Here is a 21,631-nt window from a genome sequence, read left to right on the forward strand (position 1 = left end):
ATAAAGGACATAGAAAAAAACAGGAAGGTACATATACACCATGGAATATTACGCAGCCATCAAAAACGATGAGTTCACGTCCTTTGTAGGGACATGGATGAACCTGGAAACCATCATTCTCAGCAAACTGACACAAGAGCAGAAAATCAAACACCGTATATTCTCACTCATAGGCGGGTGTTGAACAATGAGAACATATGGACACAGGGAGGGGAGCACTACACACTGGGGTCCGTTGGGGGGAAATGGGGGAGGGGCGGGGGGTGGGGAGGTGGGAAGAGAGAGCATGGGGAGAAATGACAGATACAGGTGCGGGGACGGAAGGCAGCAAACCACACTGCTATGTGTGTACCTATGCAACAATCTTGCATGTTCCTCACATGTACCCCAAAACCTAAAATGCAATTTAAAAAAAAAAGAAAAGAAAAAAAAAAAAACAGGAAGGAAGATGCTAAATCAGGCGTCCCCGAACTACGGCCGCCCACGGGCCACATGCGGCCCCCTGAGGCCATTTATCCGGTCCCCCGCCGCACTTCAGGAAGGGGCACCTCTTTCATTGGTGGTCAGTGAGAGGAGCACAGTATGTGGCGGCCCTCCAACCGTCTGAGGGACAGTGAACTGGCCCCCTGTGTAAAAAGTTTGGGGACGCCTGGTGTAGAGTGTCCTCGGTAGGCGCGGTCATGCACAGTGCTGTATGAAGTGCAACAGTGTCCAGGTCCCTGATTGCATGAAGGGCAACTGAGATGCTTACCTCTGATGGCTCCTGTTACCGTCCCATCTCTCCACACTGCCAGAACCAATCGTGGATTTAGTGTGTATACGTGTGGGAAGATGAGAAAAGGGAAGTTGCCCAATAAAATGCAGTTACTTCTGGTGGCTCCCCCAGTATGCACTCTTTCCTTCCGTGTAAAAGCTCATTTGAATTAAGTTCTGAGTATTGAAATTATTTGTATTCAAAAGTACTGATTCGAGAAATTTCCCAGGGAAAAATGTAACTGCTCCTTATCTATGGTTGACTAGAAAGAGTCTTGAAGAGTACAAAACAGAAAAAAGAAATGGCATTTCAAATTTAGGGTGTTACGATTAGTAATAGACACTCTTTTTTTTCTTTTTTTTCTTTTTCTTTTGCCACACATAAACTTTTTTGGGAAGAAGAAAGCCAATATAGGAAAAAGGATAAAAAATATAGATGGAGGAAAATGGCGATGAATGAAAACAGGTGAAAGAGAAACAGTAGCAGGGCATATGTGTGAGGGGCAGAAGGAGCGCTGTGCTTTTGTCATTATTATGTTGCTATGGTAATGAAGGAAAGCTGGGCTGATACTGCTCTATGGGTTTGCTTTGAATGAGAGGCCAAACATACATGTGCAAGCACACTGACCAATTAACTCTTTGGTAAACCAAAGGGACAATTTAATTGTACTTCATCTAAAAATTCAATGTAATTTTTTTAAGAACACCACATTCCATTGAAATAATAAGACCCAAAGAAGACTCGAAGACACACAATAATTTTGGAGTTTCTTTTTGTGAATTAGCAGTGAATGAAAACTTCTCAGTTATAAAGTACATATTCAGTGCACAAAACGTGTGAATATATAAAAGAACAAAACCGATGATGAAAAAGACACTCGATTCTGTCTGTTAACTTTTTGATGTGTAACTTTTTAGTCTTTGCATGGATGTGTTTTTACCAGGTGAGATCCCCCCTTACTATTGTATTTGTATGTTTAGGCTAATTTCAGTTTTCCACTGTTATAAATAAGATTGTTTTTCTTTTTTTTTTTTCAAAAGAGCATCAATTGCTCAAAATAAGATTTTAAGGAAAAGATTTTACATACTTTTGGTTGAACCTAGAGCTATTCTTGACACATTGTAGCCATTTGACAAATAAGAATTATTGTGATTACTGACAATCACTCATATGTACAGCAAAGTCAATAACTTTTTGTTGACTATCAATTGGCGTTGCCATTCAAATATTACAGAAGGTGCTCTGTAGGGTCACATTCAGGTATATGGCTGGAGGGGTTAGCAAGCCTTCTGCCAGAGAGTATCACAAAGCGGAATTTATTTTTCTCTGGCTTTCAAACCTTAGAGTTTGCAGAACGTGCATCCACCTACATAGTCAGGATTTGGAGATAGCAACTCATATAACTAAACCTGGTAGAGATGGCTGAATTAATACAAATTTATTAATTGGCAATGTGATATATTAATTTGCAATGTGTACCATGCCAGGAAGATGGTACATTTCCATCTGTACAACGAATATATCCTCTTCTGTAGTCAAACAGCTAGCAAAAAGAAAATCAGAAGTTTACAAACAGACAGAATCAGAGAGGATTTAAACATGTATGCAGCCTTGTCGTTCAGATGGGTTACGCTCTTTCCAGGACAGTTCACACAGTCTATCTTGGGATGATATAATTAGCTATATAAGATTTTCCTTTCTAAACATTTTTTCCGGGTCACCTTGATTGGGATTGTGTGGGTTCCCAATTGTAAGGGTTTAGGTCATAAATTTATAAATGATGTATTGGTTTACTTCCTCAGATGGCTGTTCATGTTCATTATATGTGGATACCGACAGTTTAACTCCAGGGGTAACTGGGTACCTTTATTTCTCTTTCTCATCACATTTATCAGTGGTCTCTGTGGGTCTGGTATTTTGGCAGAGAGCTAAAAGGTTTAAGTATTTTATTATTAAAATATTTAGAGAATAATTTTTAAAAATAGGGACAAGGTCTCACCAGCTTGCCCAGGTTGGTCTTGAACTCCTGAGCTCAAGCGATTCTCCTATCTCAGCTTCCCAAAGTGCTGCGATTACAGGCATAAGCCACCATTTCCAGCCTAGAATCAAATTTTAAAGGCTACAGGCATGCCTTGAAAATACCATTTGCTTAGCACATATTTACTGAGTACTGACTGAAAGAATAAACAATAACTCATCAAGTCTAGCAACTGTGAGATTTGTCTAATGGCTCAGAGAAGCTGCCATTTTAAAATTGTGGTGATCTTCCCTGGCAGCTTCTGAATTGTCTAAAGGGAGAGGATTTGGCCCACGAATGCAGTCTCGGGCAACTTTAAAACATACTTGGCGGTGGCTCACGCCTGTAATCCCTGCACTTTGGGAGGCCGAGGCAGGGGGATCACCTGAGGTCAGGAGTTTGACACCAGCCTGGCCAACATGGTGAAACCCCATCTCTACTAAAAATAAAAAAAATTAGCCAGGTGTGCATGCCTGTAATCCCAGCTACTCGGAAAGCTGAGGCTGGAGAATTGCTTGAACCTGGGAGGTGGAGGTTGCAGTGAGCTGAGATCTCATGCTGCACTCCAGCCTGGGCGACAAGAGCGAAACTCTGTCTTAAAACAAAACAAAACAAAACAAAACAAAAAACAAACATACCTGGTTGGGACGATGCAGAGGTAGTTGTGTGGAAGTTAGTGGGGCATCATCTAAACGCTGGCTTTTTCGGGGAAGACGTGTTGGCGACCGTGTGAATATTGAGGTCTGAGTCTAAGATCTTTCTGTATGGTCATGGTGAGTGTCTCCTATGTGTTTCTCGTGATCCTGGATGGTATCAAATAAGACCAAATATGATTTCCTTCTACAGAAAGGGAAGAAAGTACAGCTGGGAGGAACCTGGTAGGTGGGAAAATGTGCAGCAACCTGCAAACTGGAGTCCTGGATGAAGTTGAAGGTTAGGTAAAGTGAGTATGAGACTGGGAGTTTTGGAGACAGGGGCAAGATGACAGAAGGCTGTGTTTAGAACTGCAAGAACAGTGGAGGAGTTCCAGAATAATACACTTTCATGATGTGGTCATGAGAATGAGTTCTTATTAAGAAGATAATGGCTGGTATGCAGAAGGGTGTTTAGAATATTTTGTTTTGCTCTAAACTCTTTTATCCTCCAGAAACCCTAAGGACATCTTCATCCTATTGTCTCATTCATCCTCAGCCCAGGCAGAATTCTGCATCTTTCCCCACCCAATCTGATCTCCGTTCTGTATTGCTGGTCTCAGCACCAGCCATCCAAGCCAGAAATCTGAAAGTAAGTCATCGTCAACATCTCCCTCCTCCTCACTCAAACACAATCAATCACTGAACCATGTCAATTCTATTTTATAAACATTTTGCGGTTTTGTTTCCAACTCTGTATTTCCACTGCTGTGGCCTCGGTGCATATTATTATCGCAACTGTCACTGGTGCTCTTCTTGCCACCAGTCTTCAAAGCCTCCAGTCTGTTCTATCCTGTTCCCACCCCCACGCTGGGTAGAATGAGCTTTTTCCTTCAGCCCTTCAGCCTCCACGTGCTCTCCCTCTACAGCAGCTTCTCCGGACACACCCTGATCTCAAGCCACACTGAACTGCTTGAAGTTGCCAGAATCTTCTGCATTTTCTCCCTGGTCTAGGCTTTAGTTCAAAGACTAAAATGCCCCTGCTTTCTTTTTTCTTCCCGGCAAACTCCTGTTCATGCTTTAAGGTCAGGCTTATGGTTGCCTCCTCCATGCATTCCTTAGTGACAGCTTTCACCCTTTCCTCCCTGTTTGAGATCCTCCAGACAGGCTCCCCAGTACCCAGCATACTCTAGGAGAGAACTCTCTATTCTCTATTGTGAATACAGATTGATTTGTCTTTCTTCCCCATTAAGTTGCGAGTTCTTTGAGAGAAGAGACACGAGTCTTATTCAAATTGGTATTCTATTGCCTGGTTTGGAGCCTGACACATAATAGACCTTTAATAAACACCCACGGAAGAATACATGAATGAGTGAATCCAGGGAAGATCCATCACAACTATAATTCTTTCACCCTGTGAAGCCCACTCCCTTTTTGCACCACGATCGTTTTATGAAGCAATGTTAGATTGTGTCTTGTCTGAACACTAAATCCTCATTAAAACTTATTTATCGTCAAAGACTGAGATAGAAATGTAGTCAAGTGTCTTCATTCTTACAGAAGAAGAAACTAAGGCACAGAGCGGTGGAATGACATGCAGGAGCACACAGTAGGGCCAAACTGGGACAGGATCCTGGGCTCCTGTGTCCTGACTCCATGCTTTTTCCAACTACTATGCAGAAATACTTTTCATTGTGTTTCTTTGAGGAATGCATAAAGTGCTGCTACTTTTTTTTTTTTTTTGAGCTGGGGTCTCACTCTGTCACTCAGGCTACAGTTCACTGACATGAGCTCAGCTCACTATGACCTCTGCCTCCTGGGTTCAACCGTTCCTTCCCCTTCAGCTTCCTGAGTGGGTGGGACCACAGGTGCATGCCACCAATCCCGACTAATTTTTTGTATTTTTGCTAGAGATGGGGTTTTGCCATGTTGCTGAGGCTGGTCTGGAACTCTGTGCTAAAGTGATCTGCTTGACTCAGCTTCCCAAAGTGTTGGGATTACAGGCACGGGCCACTGTGCCTGGCTCGTGATGTGCTTCTAACCTCGGGAAACAAACACTCCCACCTGCAGACAACTTTGAGTAGATGTTCACCCTCTTTCTGAAATGATTTTACTCTGTATTTCAACCAAGAGGGTTAAACAGAATGCCTTCCAATTTGGCTGCCCCTGGCCTCCTTGGTGCACTTCAAAACTTCCGAGGAAGAAAAAGAAAGTCAGCTTTTCCTCTCAGTTAGCTAGGAGAGTGAACATGGTCTGAGATTGGATCGCCTTCGTTGGGTACTGTGCCTCCTTGGTGTATTTTTATAAATATCACTCACATGAAACTCACGAAACTAAAGCATTTGGTGCTGGAGGTGGCGGGGTGGGTGTTCATAAAGTAAAATGCAAAGCTCAGAGCTGTTCCCATCTTTTTTCACAGTAATATGGACTTCTTTTCAAGCCCAATTTGGTTTTAAGGGTTGCTTCTATTTTCCTCTTCCTTCCATTCTCTCTACAGATCTGCACCATCTGTTAAAAAATGATCCCTCCTGATTTTTTTCTTTAGTTTATTTCTCTGATCACTGAGCTTACTGCTTGTGGCATGTACACATGTTGAGTAAGTCAGCTTGACTGAGGTTTCCTTTAGTAACAGCACATAACCCAGTTTAGAGATTTGATTTATTTAATTGCTGCATTCAGAACACTGTTGGGCATTTCATATTAATACTGTTTTCAGTCTAGAGATCACCTATGCATACATTAATATTTTTTAAATGGTGTTTTATAGATCTGGCTAGTCTGTTTGTCAAATTACTGCCTTTTATCATCTCTCAGAAGTTTTCATATTTCTCTTGTAAGTCATTGTTAAGGATACGTACTCACCCAAATAATAGAGAAAAAAGCCATAAACCTGAACACTGGAGGGTAAACTGATGGCAAAGACTTTCCATTTTACTGAAGCTTCTAGGCGCTATGTTGCTCCGTTTTGAACCACAGTTGCACCTTGTGTGTATATGGTGTGTGTGTATGTGTGTGTGTTTGTATGTATATTTGCATATAAATGTGTAAGTATAGCCACCATGCATGCTTATTGAGGTTTCAGAACAAAGCACCCTCAGAAATATATTATCTACTAAGAAAAGAAACAATTTTGAGCACTGTGGGAGAATTCCAAGGAAGTCTAATCGAGATCACTGCATGACCAGATATCTCTTTTTTTTAATTGTCAGGTATTTATCATGGAATTTTAGCTTTCTCAAATAAAAAGACATACCAAATATTCACTTAAAAAACATTCTGAATCAATTTCTTGCCCACTTACAGTTGAGGGAACAATGAACGTTCTAGGTGATGAACCTGAAGTCTGTGGCTATGCAATAGAAAAGAAATGATTCTAACACTGATGATGCACTTGAATTCCATGGTGGCTCCACCTGCCAGGTGGAGGTTTGAGCAGCCTCACAGATTCCGTTTCCCCGGCCCATCAGTCCCTGGAGACTCAAGCTTCCGGTAGGGGGTGCTATTGTCTAATATAAGGCCTATACTTTGCAAAAGAATTTGGTTATTACTTCAGATCATTTCTAATCTTTACCCTTTCCCAAGATTTAATGTGTTTAAATTGATATTGGCCATTTGCTCTTCAGTTTACTGTGAATTTAATCTTATGCTGCTGTTTGATACATTAAACTGCCGTTTTGCTTGCTGCCACTGCACTGATTAGCATTTATTTCCCCCAGAATGTGTTCTGAATATCAGCGAGCTTGTTCAGGAAAATGAATAATTTTGTTGTTTTTAAAACAATGAAATATTTGACTACTTTGTAAAAAATGCATGAACTTTGATGAGAACGGCTTGGGAATTGGGAATCAAACTAAGACTTTTAGAGGAATTGAATATACAAGTTTTGCCTTTAAACTTTTATTTTTCTGCTGGTAGAGATGTGTTATATTTGCACTTTTGAGCCTGAATAATTTTAATTCCATTTTTATTGTACAAACCCAAGAGGAACATTTGCTTTGTTTTCACTGATTAGTTATACAATTATTCTCTTCAGATACTACATGAACCATGAACCGTAATATTATATTTCTTGTTAATAAATTTTTGGCAAAAGTATTTACATGACAACACAATACATAAATGTAATGACTTTCTCAAATGAGTACATTGTTGCCATGAAGCAATCACCTTTAATACAAGTAAAATTCATTAAAAATTTTCTCAATTAGCAAAGCGACTTCTCCAAATGAACTAGTGAAGGAAAAACATTTCCTGTTTTATCCTAGCCCAGCTGATTTGCTTTTTATTACCAGATGTCTATTTGGGAAGAAGAGGAAAAAAGAGGAGTGTTTAATTTTAATAAACTCGATGCAATGCTGACTCCTGGGGGATTAGGTATGGTTCTGATACACTTAGTTTCTTTTCAGTTAGTTTCAAAGTAAAAGTTAAATTTGAAAGCAAAAGCCTCTGAAGCAAAGATACTACTTTCAAGACTCTCTCATGTTGAAAGGTAAAAGTTGGAGAATCAAATGAACAAATCCTTCGAACTGCAAACTTAATTTAAACAAAAGAATATTTTATTTTTCTCCTCTCACTAAAATGTTTAAATCCCATCATAAGTCTAATAACCAGATTATGTCATTTGACACAGACAGTTGAGTTGAGCCCCGTATCTGTAAGTGCAAATGTAGCTTTTTGGAAAAAAATATAATTAACTTTGAATTTGCATTTACATTGGATAGATTTCAGATTAATTTAACTTAACTGTTCCTTTAGGAAGTAATTGTTTAGGCCTAGTATTTTTTATTCATTTTATGTGTAGAATGAAGATATCTTTTTTTTTCCTTAAGCTGCGTTTAAAAAATAAATGACAATAGCTGTGTACAGACTTAATGACTCAGAGTATGGAATTTGTAATGTATGTTAAATGTTCTTTTCTTTTCTTTCTTTCTTTCTTTCTTTTTTTTTTTTTTTTGAGACAAGATCTTGCTTTGTCACCCAGGTTGGAGTGCAGTGGTGCAATCTCACCTCACTGAAACCCCCACCTCCTGGGTTCAAGCAACTCTCCTATGTCTTCCCAAGTAGCTGAAACTAAAGGCACCTGCCACCATGCCTGGCAAATTTTTGTATTTTTAGCAAAGATGAGGTTTAACCATGTTGGCCAGGCTAGTCTGTTAGCTATTTTTAATAAAAATGTGAAGACTAAGAGTATTAATTATCCTATATGTTTATGTGGCCCTTGCTTTTAAGATACTTAGTAATACAGAATCTGACTCTTATAATACCTGGATAGTATTCTTCAGATGGATTATAAACTGCTAGTTAAATAATATTTCTAAGGGAATAAGGTTAAGAATGAAAATTTCAACTTTAGTAATGTTTCCCTAGGATAAGTGACAATTAATGTTGTCTCTGTCTTGTAGGAAGCCAGATTAAGATGTTAAAGTAAATTATACATTAATCATGAAGAAAGTAATTAGTATGTTTCTCCTTCCCTGATCTTCCAATATAGCTCTTAACGTTACAGAAGGAGTTGAGCCTTAAAAGAAATCACAGCAATAAACAAGAGGCATATGACAGACTCCCGTTAAAGGAGCCAAGTGCCTTAGAAAAATGGCTGATAATAGAGCTGATGCAGGGAATATACAAGATGGAACCTAGAGCATCTTGTAAAACTAGAGGGTAAAGAAGTGCTCAAAACACCAAACAAAAGAAATGAGGCATGTCAGAGGAACATAGGAGCCAAACTAAAGCTGCCAGTGGACAAATCTGGAATAATTTGGGCAACAAAATAAATACGGTAGTATTAGTATTACATCATAACCCAAAATATAAAATAAATATTCATGAGTCAAAGCTTGAATAAACAAATAGGAGAGAAGAGATAAATCTTTCTATATAAAAGAATTGCAAATAATTTACATAGAAACTCAACACCACCTCTCAAGTAGGCAGGATTTAACTCTCCTCCCCTTGAGTTTGAGCTGTGCTTAGTGACTTACTTGTGAGAAGTAGAATGTGGATAGAGAAAAATATGTAACAACAGTGGAGAAATGTATCACCTGGCTCCAAAACATCATCAGTGCAAAGTCATGTTGATAGCATGTTCTCTTTATTTGATGAGAACTGCACTTTACTTCCATTGTCTTCCTCCCAAATACTCATAACCCCAGTTGAACTGATACGGTTTTGCTCTGTGTCCCCACCCAAATCTTGTGTTGAATTGTAATCCCCAATATTGGAGGTAGGGCCTGGTGAGAGGTGATTGGGTCACTGGGATGATTTCTAGTGGTTTAGCACCATCCCCCTCATGCTGTCTCATGATAGAGTTCTCATGAGATCTGGTTGTTTAAAACTGTGTGGTGCCTCCCTGCTTCTCTCTTCCTCCTGCTCTGGCCATGTAAGACATGCCCGCCTCCCCTTCACTTTCCACCGTGATCGTAAGTTTCCTGAGGCCTCCCCAACCACAATTCCTGTATAGCCTGTGGAGCTGTGAGCCAATTAAACCTCTTTTCTTATAAATTACCTAGTCTCAGGTATTTCTTTATAGTAGTATGAGAACAAACTAATACATTAACCATGATTTAAAAAAAAAAAGGCAGACAAACCCAAATTGAAAGACATTCTACAAAATGTCTAACCAGGAGAATCTGAGAAATTGTCATAGACAGAGGAGGTTAAAAAAGACACGATGAGTATGTATGATGCGATCTCCTGGAAATACGATACTGGAATAGAAAAAAAATTAGTGAAACTGAAGAAACTGAAATTTCGTTGATAGTAGTGTACTGGCATTGGTTCCCTAGCTGTGATAAATGAACCAGGAGAAACTGGGTGAGGGGTATAATAAGGGAACTCTGTACTATTATTGCAACTTTTTTGTGAGTCGAAAACTGTTCTAAAATTTAAACATTTATTTAAAAAAGAAAAGACATTTAAGATTTCATTTCTATTACATAGATCTTGATAGGTTTGGGGGAAAATTCAGGATGTAGTATAGGAAAATGTGATACAAGAACTAACTCTCTCTCCAAAAAGCATACATGATTCGTGAAAAATGCCTCCCCCTACCCCCACATCCAAAGCTTTTCACCCTTCTGGATATTAGTAATCATATTGTAAGTTGGGTTTGAAGAAGTCCATGTTTTGTATTAAGCTGATGGTTAATGAGAAGGATTTGCCTAATCTAGCACAGGCTGGAACTGTGATTCTGATATAACCTGAATTGATCTTGTCATGCTATATAGCTGTATACAGGACTAAAGAAGCTCTCTATCCATTAATAGGAAAGGACTGACAATATATATTCTGAGATAAACAAAAATCAAGGTGAGGAACAATGTCTAATATGCACTTTTTGTGTTAAAATAGAGGAAATAGAGACATATTTGTCCATTTGCTTGTATATGGTTGCAGAAAATCTAAAAGTTTACATTTCAAAAATTAGAACCCGTGGGGTAGAAACTGGGCAGATAGGAATAAACTGGAGAGAAGGCATTCATTATATACCTTTTTCTTGAGTTATGATATCATATTTTTAAAAAGTTAGATTAAAAATTATTTTATTTTAGCCAGGGTGCAGTGGCTTATGCCTGTAATCCCAGCACTTTAGGAGGCTGAGGCAGGCAGGTCACTTGAGGTCAGGAGTTCGAGACCAGCCTGGCCAACATGGTGAAACCCTGTCTCTACTGAAAATACAAAAAATTACCTGGGCACGGTGATGCATGCTTGTAATCCCAGCTACTTGGGAGGCTGAGGCAAGAGAATCATGTGAACCCGGAAGGTGGAGGTTTCAGTGAGCCAAGATGGCACCATTGCACTCCAGCCTGGGCAACAAGAGTGAAACTTTGCCTAAAAACAAACAAACAAACAAACAAACAAACAAAACCCAAAAAACAAAAACCGTGAAACTATTCTATTGTAATCACAAATCCATATCAAACTAACTTAAGTTTGAAAAGGGTGTTGTATTGGCCTGTGTACCTGAAGAGTCCGAGAGCAGGACTAGCTGCATAAGGCATGGCTGGATAAATTAGGACTTTCTTTTGTTCTCTTTCCTCTCTAACTCTTGACTCTCAGCTTGAGGGTGTTGGCTGCATTCTCCTACAGCAGATGGCTGCCCCCTAAGATTCTGGAAATATGGCTGCAAGATGCATGAGTCACATGCCTACAGTGGCTACAAGCTATTACTATGGATTGCTAAGGAGGAAGAGAAAATATCTTTTTTCTCTGGTAGTAAAGTCCAAAAAAGAACTCTGGATCATCTTGGGCTACATACCCATCCTTGATCTCTGAACCAATCATTATGGTCAGAAGGTAGAATACTTTGATTGGCTAGGCTTAGGTCACATGGGGATATTTAGCTTGTCTTCACTTGTACCAGATAGAAAGGGGAGGGAATTCCCTTAAGCTAGGGGTGATGAGCCATGAACACATATCTATTGTAGAGCCAAATAGGCTCAAAGTTAAAACAGCCTTCCTAAATCCCTGTGGCTCAGATCGTTATCACAGACCCACTGTAGAACTCAGTGAAATGCAAGATGCCAGGTACATGGAAAATGACCATTAATTATCCAAAAATACACTCTCAATTTACATAGGCTGCAAAGTTGAGAATAGTATATGAAATCTTCTTTTAAGGCCCTGCCTGATTAAAGTTGCTATTTTGCATATCAGGAAACACAGTAAGCCCCTTTCCCTCACAAACTGTTTATTTCACTCAGGTATAAACTCAGCTCAAACTAAAACTGATGAGAGAAAAGGAGCATTACAGCAAGCTCTGATTTCAGAAATGCTGAATTCATCTTCACCAACTTGACAGATTTTTTAAAAAATAAAAACTCAGCTAAATTCATTAAAAAGTCATCTATTGGTCTGATGACTGAAGACAAAAGAATGAATATCCTGTAAGTCAGCTAATTTATGCATTCTGCAGCTTTTTCAGACCTAGGTAAAGTCAATTTACTTCAAGAGAGAATTCAGGTACACTCAAAAATTGCCAAACCTTATGCATTGTGTGATTCTTTGAAGGCTGAATCAAGCCACTTGAATCCGTTGAAATATCAGTTATGAAAATCAGTTTGAAATATCAGTTTCTCCACCTTTAAAACTGAGATGATAGTTTGGTTTCATAAAACTGTTGGGAGCTACATTAGTGTCTGCTATAAACTGAAGGTTTATATCCCTCCACAAAGTTCGTACATTGAAATCCTAACCTCCAGTGTGATGATGGTGTTGGGAGCTGGGACCTTTGCATGAGTGGAATTAGTGTCCTTATAAAATGGACTCCCAGAGAGCTCCTCTTTCCTCTGCCACATGATGTTACGTGAAAAGACGTCTGTCTGTGGACCAGGAAGCTGGCCCTCACTAGAGGCCAAATCTGTTGGCTTGATTAATGCTTATTTTAGGTTTCTAAGTTTTATCAATTCAGCAAGGTGTCAACCTTGCTCTTGGACTTCCCAGCCTCCAAAACTGTGAGAAATAAATTTGTGTTGTTTGTAAGCCACTATAGTAGTTTGTTACAGCCACCCGAGTGGATTAAGACAGTAACCTACTTAGTCCATCGGGTGGCTTGCAAATTACCACAAACATAGTAGCTTAAAACACCACAAAATTATTATCCACAGTTCTGGAGGTCAGGTGTCCAAAATGGGGTGGCAGAGCTGGATTATTTCTGGAGGCTGTAGAGGCAGAAGCCATTTCCTTGCCCTTTCCAGTTTCTAGAGCCTGCCTGCATTCCTTGGCTCATGGTCATGTCACTGACTTCTCTCATGCTTATATCTTCTTTTCTGACTCTGACTTTTGTGCCTTCCTTTTATAATGACCCTTATGATGACACTGGCCCACCCAGGTAATCGAGGATAATCTCACTCACATCAAATCCTTAATAACATCTGCACGGTCCCTTCTGCCATGTAAGGTAACATATTGACAGTTTTTGGTGATTAGGATATGAACATCTTTGAGGGACCCTTATTCTACCACCAGAGTATAAAATAAAATAATATCTGTGAAGGTTCTTAGCAATGTGCTTGCCACATAATAGATACTTGATTAATACTGATTTTAAGTTTCTAAGTTTTATCAATTCAGATGTTTGACCATGCATCCAGTCTAGCATTATATTTTTGGATGTTTAATATCCCGGGAGAGCAGAATATATCACAGTATATTCCGTGAATACCAACCTAAGTTTTCACACTTATGAGCTCTTTGTACTTACCTTGAAAGAGATTGTCAATCCAAAAATAAAGGGCAGTTCTTGGATGGAACTATTTTAAGCAGCAAAATTGCCACCATGCACATCCTTTCCAGTTACTCTGTAAAGGAAGACCAAATATAACCATGGGTTGTGGAGAATTTTCAAAGAATATTCCATGTTCTAAAGAATGCTCCATCTTATAGATAGTAATAAAAAGGTTATTTCAACATACACTGCAGGAGGTCAGGATTTGGGAGTATGGGAGTTTGTACCTTAGCAACTCCCCATTTGTGTGTAGGTTAACAGGCTTCGAGGGCATCTCAGTGTCCTTTTTTAGGGGGAGGCTTCTGCTGGCCAAAATCTGCTGGCCACTCAGCTGGCCGAGTGGCTCTGATTTAGGGGTGGAATGCTGAATTTTGATGTTTTTCTCCTGGCCTATTATACTCTAAGGCAGGCGTCCCCAAACTTTTTACACAGGGAGCCAGTTCACTGTCCCTTAGACTGTTGGAGGTCCGCCACATACTGTGCTCCTCCCACTGACCACCAATGAAAGAGGTGCCCCTTCCCGAAGTGTGGCGGGGGCCTGGATAAATGGCCTCAGGGGGCCGCGTGTGGCCTGTGGGCCGTAGTTTGGGGACGCCTGCTCTAAGGACTTTAATGGCCAAACAGAACACCCTACCATATTGAAAATGGTGCAGTGGACTTTGAGAGCCTCCCAAAATAATTCATGAAGCCTAGTCATATATCTAAAAAAGGTAAAGTTTAAGGCTTTATTAATTCTAGCGGAAAAAAATGAACGCCAAGAGGGGTCGATGTTTGTAGTAATGAAGTTTATATTTGGAATGATGGGCCATCCGTAGTATGTGTTCTTTTGGTTAATAATTGTCTCCTAGGAGGCAATGCTAATGCAATACTCACTGAGTTTTCTGCTGCTGGCTGGGAATTATCAATAGGTCATAAACTACCATCGCATAGAAAAGACAATAAGATTATATATACTACTACTACCTCCAATTACCATAAGAGTGACAATTACAAGGTTGTACTCCTACAGCCACCCTAGGGAGAAAATAAGGAAAATGTTCCATTAGCTTAATGAAGAGAGCAGGGCAGAGCCACAGTCACATTTCCTCACTATTAGCACCTATGGTGTGCCCCAGCACATGAGGGAAGCTCAAGTTTCAGGGTAACAATTAAACTTTCTGACAATTAGCCCCTGCAAGGTATGGTCTCTGAACCTGAAGGAGACATCGCAAGGAACGCCATTTACGTTTTTCTCACCTCTTGCCTCTGGAATTGGAGTGAGTCATTTGCTTGTGGAAATGGAGGGTGTCAGGGCGGAAAGTTCTTTTACAGATGACTACAAAGCATCATTGGCAGGCTTGCTAGAGAGCACACATCAACTGAATGCCCCCATTAGTAAAAGGGAGGGTTAAGAAAGGTGAACGATCTGCAGAGAAATGTTCACACCAACCCAATTAAGGAAAATATGAACTGGATCAATGTGAGTAATTTAGCTTCAGTGTTATTTGCGTTAGAAAGAAGATCACTGAAGAATAAAAATAGATGTTAAGGTCTGGCATTGCAATTGCCAAAGAGTCAGGCTTGCTCCTGGCAGGACTTGTATTAGAGGGAGAACAAGTCAGGCTCCCCTGTATTCACATTTTGGCTCTACCATTTACCCTCATCAAACCCCAATTCTTCTCCTCTGCAAAATGGAGGTACCAATAGAACAACCTTCCACAGGTTTGGGGAGGATAAAAAGAGAAAATCTACAGGGATTAATCACTAGTAAGTGCTTGACAAATGTTAGGTATTATCTATGTTCAGAATTAGCTTACGACACAATGCATTTGTACAGCATAAGTAACACGTGTGATGATGAAGACTCTCAACATTTCCTTTGCCAAAATTTCCATGTTCAAACTTTACTTGGGTGTTAGTAATTAAATATTTAAGATCCTCTTTGTTTAAGAAGAAGTACAGAATATTTATACAATTTGGAGATGTAATATGTCTGATCTGTTCTCCAAATTGTTCATAAATATATGGCTAGATATGGGGAAATAATGGGCTTTTCTCCCCATTTAGCCAAGACACAAGGGGCTTTTGTTTGTCCCAACTTTTCCACCCAGTTGAATGGAATACTGATGTTGACCATACCAGTCCACTACTGCTCTTGGTCCTTATTGCAGCCCAGAGTCTGTTTGAAAAGTGGGTGGTCTACTGCCTACCTTTCTGGTCAAGAGAAAGCGGTTCTTAGACAAATCCCAACTTCTTTTCCTTGGAACTGACTTTGACCAAGGTACAGTGCAGCTCTAATGTACACCCCTTTCTCTTTTATACCCCACATCCTCCAGGATACCAGTTGGCCTCAGCAAATTTGGATCAGTCACCTCATGATTACAGCTCCCTCTCCCCACAGTTTTGCTCAAAACACTCTCAACAGATTTCCTGAATTGAAAATTTCCAACCTCTGACTTCCAATTATAGCTAGCAATAGAAAGCTTAAAAAAAAAAAAAAAAAGTCAAATAGCAGACTCTCTTATTGAGAAACAGTCTTGCTTAGGATACAGGATTTCAAGCAGTATCCTTTATACCTGCGGATTTTACACTGGTGTTTCAGAAGGTAGCTGGCAATTGCAATTAGGCTGTAGGTGTTTTGTGAAATTACAACAGGATTTTTTTTTTTTTTTTTTAAGACAGAGTTTCACTCTTGTTACCCAGGGGAGTGCAATGGCACGATCTTGGCTCACCGCAGCCTCTGCCTCCTGGGTTCAAGCAATTCTCCTGCCTCAGCCTCCCGAGTAGCTGAGACTACAGGTGTGTGCCACCATACCCAGCTAATTTTTGCATTTTTTAGTAGAGATGGGGTTTTGTCTTGTTGACCAGGATGGTCTCCATCTCTTGACCTTGTAATCCACCTGCCTCGGCCTCCCAAAGTGCTGGGATTAGAGGCTTGAGCCACCGCGCCTGGCCTGCAACAGTTGTTTTTTTAAAAAAATCTTTTGAAATAGCAAGATATTGAGTTTGAGAAGTAGAAGTACTTCTCAATGATGCGTTCACCTGTCCTGTGATGCCTAGAGGTCCTTGTGGTGATTAAGCTGGGGTCACTTCTCTTTCCTGGTGTGTGGATTTTGCCTTCCCCAGTACTTGCCTCTCTTTTCTCAATCATTAGAGGGTTCACTTTTGCCCCCTGCCACCTGTCTCTCCCCCATTTTATGACCATTATACATTATGTTGTAAAAATTGTACCCCACCTTTGAAGGGACTTGGATGAATCTGGAAACCATCATTCCCAGCAAACTGACATAAGAACAGAAAGACAAACACCGTATGTTCTTATTCATAGGTGGATGTTAAACAATGAGAACACGGGACTCAGGGAGAGGAGCCTCACACACTGGGGGCAGTTGGGGAGGTAGGGGAGAGACAGCCGGCGGGGAGGTGGAGAGGGAGGGGAGGGTTGGGGGGGATAACAATGGGGAGAAATGCCAGATACAGTATGCACCTAAAGTAAAATACATAAATTAAAAAAAAAAATTGTACCCACTTCCACTCCTGGGACTCTGTCCTGATTCCCTCTCCCCCCTTTTTTTTTAACTCCAAAGAATTTATCACCACCTGATATACTATGTATTTTACTCATTTACATCTTTATTTTTTAGCTCCTCTTACTGTACTTAAGCTCCTTGAGATCAGGGGATTTTGTTTTATTCATTGCTGGTCTCCAGTGACTAGAATAATGCCTGGTACATAGTAGATGCTCAACAAATAGTTATGTATAGATAAAATTTATTAATTTTTAAAACTTGTGACCCAACCCCCAAAATTATACAAGGTGAAGATTTTTATAACTCGGCTTCTTTTCTTAACTATGAGCCCTATCATCATCACCATTACTTTCTGCTCATTAATTTATCTCATCTCTCAAAATTACATGGCTACTAACAACTAAATTTGATACCTCACTAATTTAAAGAGACCCAATTAAAAAAAAGGAAATTGACTTTATTTAAAAAGATGGATAAAAAACAGATCATCTGATCATCTTGCCTTGGTTCCACATATTTCAGATTTAGACACTGAAAACAGATGTAATTGTGATTGCACAGCTACTTGCACTATGTGGATCTTGGGGAGTGTTGTTTTCATTTTAAGATAGAAAAGCCACGTGACTTTATAAAGATTTGATAACCTGTCCTCATGAGGATAGAAGCTCCCATAAGCTCATGAGCCCTAACTCCCTGTTTGCAATCACAAGTAATAAGTTTGACTGTCCCTTTATCGAGGTGGACCACATGAGTAGGATGAATAAGGAGCTACAGATGCAGTGTAGTTTGAAAGGTATCTAACAGTATGGAGGCCCTATCGTCCAAAATATAAAACCCTCCCAATGTCAGAAACTGCGCCATTGGCCTTTTTGCTCGGCTTTACACACTTTGCAATTTTATCTGAAAAGCAAATCCTCTGATACTAGAATGTGTAAAGTCCCTAATACTTTAGTGGGGACACAGAGACTTGGAAGTAATTCCCAAAATCTAGGCACACACAAGTAATGAGATGTTAGGTATGAAGAAGGGGCAGAGTGGATACTAGTAATGCACTCAAAGAGAAAGCAAAAATGCTGAGGGCCAACTGCCCACCTAAGGCCTGCTCTGAATTTCCTCTCCAGTAAAATGGGTCAAAGGAACCTGCATAGTGTTAACGGTGGGATATGATGCAGAACTAATCAGGTTGTGTAGAGGCCCTGGGAAGCATATGGTTGACACACAATTATCTGAGAATTGTTAATTTACTAACAGCACCCTTGGATCTTCTTCTCACTAAGTGAATATTGATGAATTGACAATGTTCGAGATTGGTGCAGCACATCTTTGAGTGTTTTCTGCAGTTGGATGTCCCTGGCAAAAAACAAAGCATATTTTTGTTGGCAGAGATGAAATGCAGGTATGTAGTAAAGTGTTGGAGGGCACGGTTGTCCCCTCCTGATGCAGGCAAAGGGGATGCAATGTCTTTAGAGAAGTACATAGTAATAAAACTGACCAAAAATCTGTCTGCTTTTCAATAAAAGACCATTTTCAGTATCTGCACTCCTTTTTCAGCCATCTTTCTTGTTCCTTTCCTGATTATTACTGAAAATAATTTTGTTCTGCGGAGGTGGGTATTTTAAAAATCCACTTTAGGTGTCAAATACTCTAGATATGACACTAATACCCACAACATTGGTAATACAATGAGATCTACTCAGATCTCTTAATTAGCTGCAGCTTTGCAAATATACTTTGTACCTTCGCTGGCTGATTTTTCTAGTGATTGCTAAAGCAAGGAGCTACTTAAGACCAATGTGAGTTCCATTTAATTTTGGTTAAAAGATAAGAATTATTATTGCAGTTACTTTGTCTTGATTGGTTAAATTAGCATTCAGTTATTGGAGTTGCTGTGCAATATACGATATTATTTTACCTACTGTGTGTTCAAAGTAGTCTTGTCACAGTAACAGCATGCCAGCATAAGAAGCATTATAACAAATAGGTAAACACATGTCTTTTGTGAATTAAAGGGGGTAATTATGTCAGCCTTACTGCATTTGTGGGTGAATAGCTAACAATAATTAAAATTTTAAAAATGCCAAAAAATATTTAAGTACAAATAACCGTAAGATTGCCATAAGAATGAGAATGACCTGTAAATCATAATTTTTAGTTTCTCTTGATAGAGTATTTCAAATTAGAAAAGGAAAACATATACACAAATATTTTTATTTTCCCTTCATTTAAAGCAGTCCCAGTGCTAGACTATACACTACAGGCACAATTGCTGTAATTTTCCTGTCAAAATAGATATTTGCTATAAAAGCCTTACAAATAATTATTTTATTTTTACAATTTATCTTTATGCTTTGTACAAACAGAACCCAAAAAATATTAGTATTTAGAATATTTTGGCTTCCTAGAAACATGAAGGATTATGCTGTATGGGGTGTCCCTACTACTGAGATTCATTTAAAAACAAATACACCAGAACATGCAACTGAGCTTCAAAGTAGTCTTTGGTTAACTACACACTTATTCCAATGATTCTGCCATTGTGCCAAATCTTTCTGGGAATTTCTTTTCCTTTGTGAATGGCCTTTAAACCATGTGGCACATTCTTCCAAATATTTGATTTATTGAGCCTCATGAATATAAGGTGGTTTAATTATGTAAGATAAAATGGTTTTTATTTAAACAGAAGAGGAAATTATGAGGTTCATTTTTCTTTTGTAGCTTCTAAATTAGCTTCGAAGGCTTTTGCAAGAGAGGTCCCCTGAATATTGTTCTAGCTATGATACACCGGAATCATCTCTGGAGAAGGGTAATTTGAAAGACATGTATTTGAACTGGTAGAGTTGTTAATGATGCGAGTCCTCCTTTTCCTTTTAATAATCAAATAGATTTTAATGGCTATTGTTCTAAAGCAGCAACCAGTGGCATAACACAGATGTGTGTGAGCAAGAATGAAACGCTTAAATTTAGAAACCACCAGGGTATTATCTGACATCAGTTTTAGGATCACATGACATTTTTCCCAATCTTTTTTTTCTTAAATTTGGCTTAGGATATTACTCAGCAGTGGACTGACATTATTTTTGCATATATAATTAACCTCAGCCTCACTCCAAAAATTATTTGAGAAAACTATAAAGGATATAGTAGTATAACATTAATAAAGATCAGTACAATAGGATAGGGTAGTAGTACAATAGGATGCAATATAAAAAATAGATTGAGGGTGGGAGAGGTGACTCACACCTGTACTCACAGCGCTTTGGGAGGCTGAAGTGGGAGGACTGCTAAAGGCTAGGAGTTTCAGATCAGCCTGGGCAACATAGCAAGACCCCATCTCTAAAAAAAAAAAAAAAAAAAAAAACTTTTAAAGATTTGCTGGGCATGGTGTGGTGCACTTACAGTCCCAGATACTTGGGTGGCTGAGGCAGGAGGAATGCTGAGCCTGGAAGGTTGAGGCTGCAGCGAGCCATGATCACACCACTGCACTCCAGCCTAGGTGACAGAGCGAGACCCTCGCTAAAAAAAAAAAAAAAATTAAGACATTACAAAGCTATTAACAAAGCATGTACATCAAAACGCTTTGCAGACCTCTAATAAAGGAATTCAGCTCTCAGTTTCCTACTTACCAAACCAGAGAGGAAAATAATCTGTCAAGCATATATATATTAATGTGTGTGTGTGTGTGTGTGTGTGTGTGTGTGTGTGTGCAGGGAAGGTGGCACTGTTTAGCTTAACTAGATGAAAATCTAAACCTGACTTTGCCATTGACACAAACTTTTGATTTCTATGTGTTGTGGTAAACATGAGGATTTAATACTTGGCTTTTCCCGATTTTACTAGAACATTATAAACAATAATTGGAATGTAAATAATTGTGACCTATTTTCAGTTCATAAGTCATTAATTGAAACAGCTGACATTGATATTTGAGGGGAGTCAAAGGGAATGAATGAGTATGACCTATATAGCATTCACTTATGTGCTGCGTCATTTAATTCACACACCAATTTGAAGAGGTAAGGTTCCTATCTTATGAGGTCCCTGGGCCCCAGGAGATCTCTTTAAGCAGATATGGCATTTGAAACGTGGCCCATCTAATGCTAGAGCCAGAGTATATTCTCCACTGACTACACTGCTTACTAAGTCCTCCAAAGGCTTTACTGAAAAACTGCCTTAGGTAGCATAATAAAAAGTTATCTTTCTTTTGGATTCCCTAAGCATCAAGCTTTAGTTTTCACAAAGGCCCAAGATTACTGTGCACTCATTTGAGTTTTATCCTTTATGTTAGTTATACTCCACCAAAAACATTTGTTTTTTAATATGAATTCATTTAAAATTTATCTAAAGAGAACTTTAAATCACTATTAAAAATGTAAAACCAACGTGTCTGTCAGACATAGAAAACACAAAGAGAAGTAACTATTAAAGGATGGGAATAAATGTAGTTCCTACGATGCTCTGAGGCACCACCAACTGTGCCTCCCTGGAGGGTGGGGG

General features: G+C 39.3%; 1 protein-coding gene across 5 annotated transcripts in view; it reads right to left on the reverse strand.

Moving 5' to 3' along the window:
* Positions 1 to 292: 292 nt before the first annotated feature.
* The window catches only part of AP5M1 (adaptor related protein complex 5 subunit mu 1), a 52,515-nt gene continuing 31,176 nt past the window's right edge, over positions 293 to 21,631 (reverse strand). The window contains exons 8-9 of one of the 5 annotated variants that reach the window (XR_012516302.1): positions 20,388 to 20,470; positions 293 to 13,701 (exon numbers count right to left, since the gene is read on the reverse strand). Coding sequence is in view for 1 of the 5 variants with exons in the window: in XM_074393897.1 (XP_074249998.1) it covers positions 20,469 to 20,470 (2 nt within the window). In the remaining 4 variants the exon portion in view is untranslated. Of the gene's footprint in view, positions 20,471 to 21,631 lie in introns of all 5 variants that reach the window. The other 4 variants (XR_012516303.1, XR_012516305.1, XR_012516304.1 and 1 more) reach the window with 4 other exon arrangements.

Source organism: Saimiri boliviensis, chromosome 2, assembly GCF_048565385.1.
Source record: "Saimiri boliviensis isolate mSaiBol1 chromosome 2, mSaiBol1.pri, whole genome shotgun sequence".
NCBI classification, from domain to species: Eukaryota; Metazoa; Chordata; class Mammalia; order Primates; family Cebidae; genus Saimiri; species Saimiri boliviensis.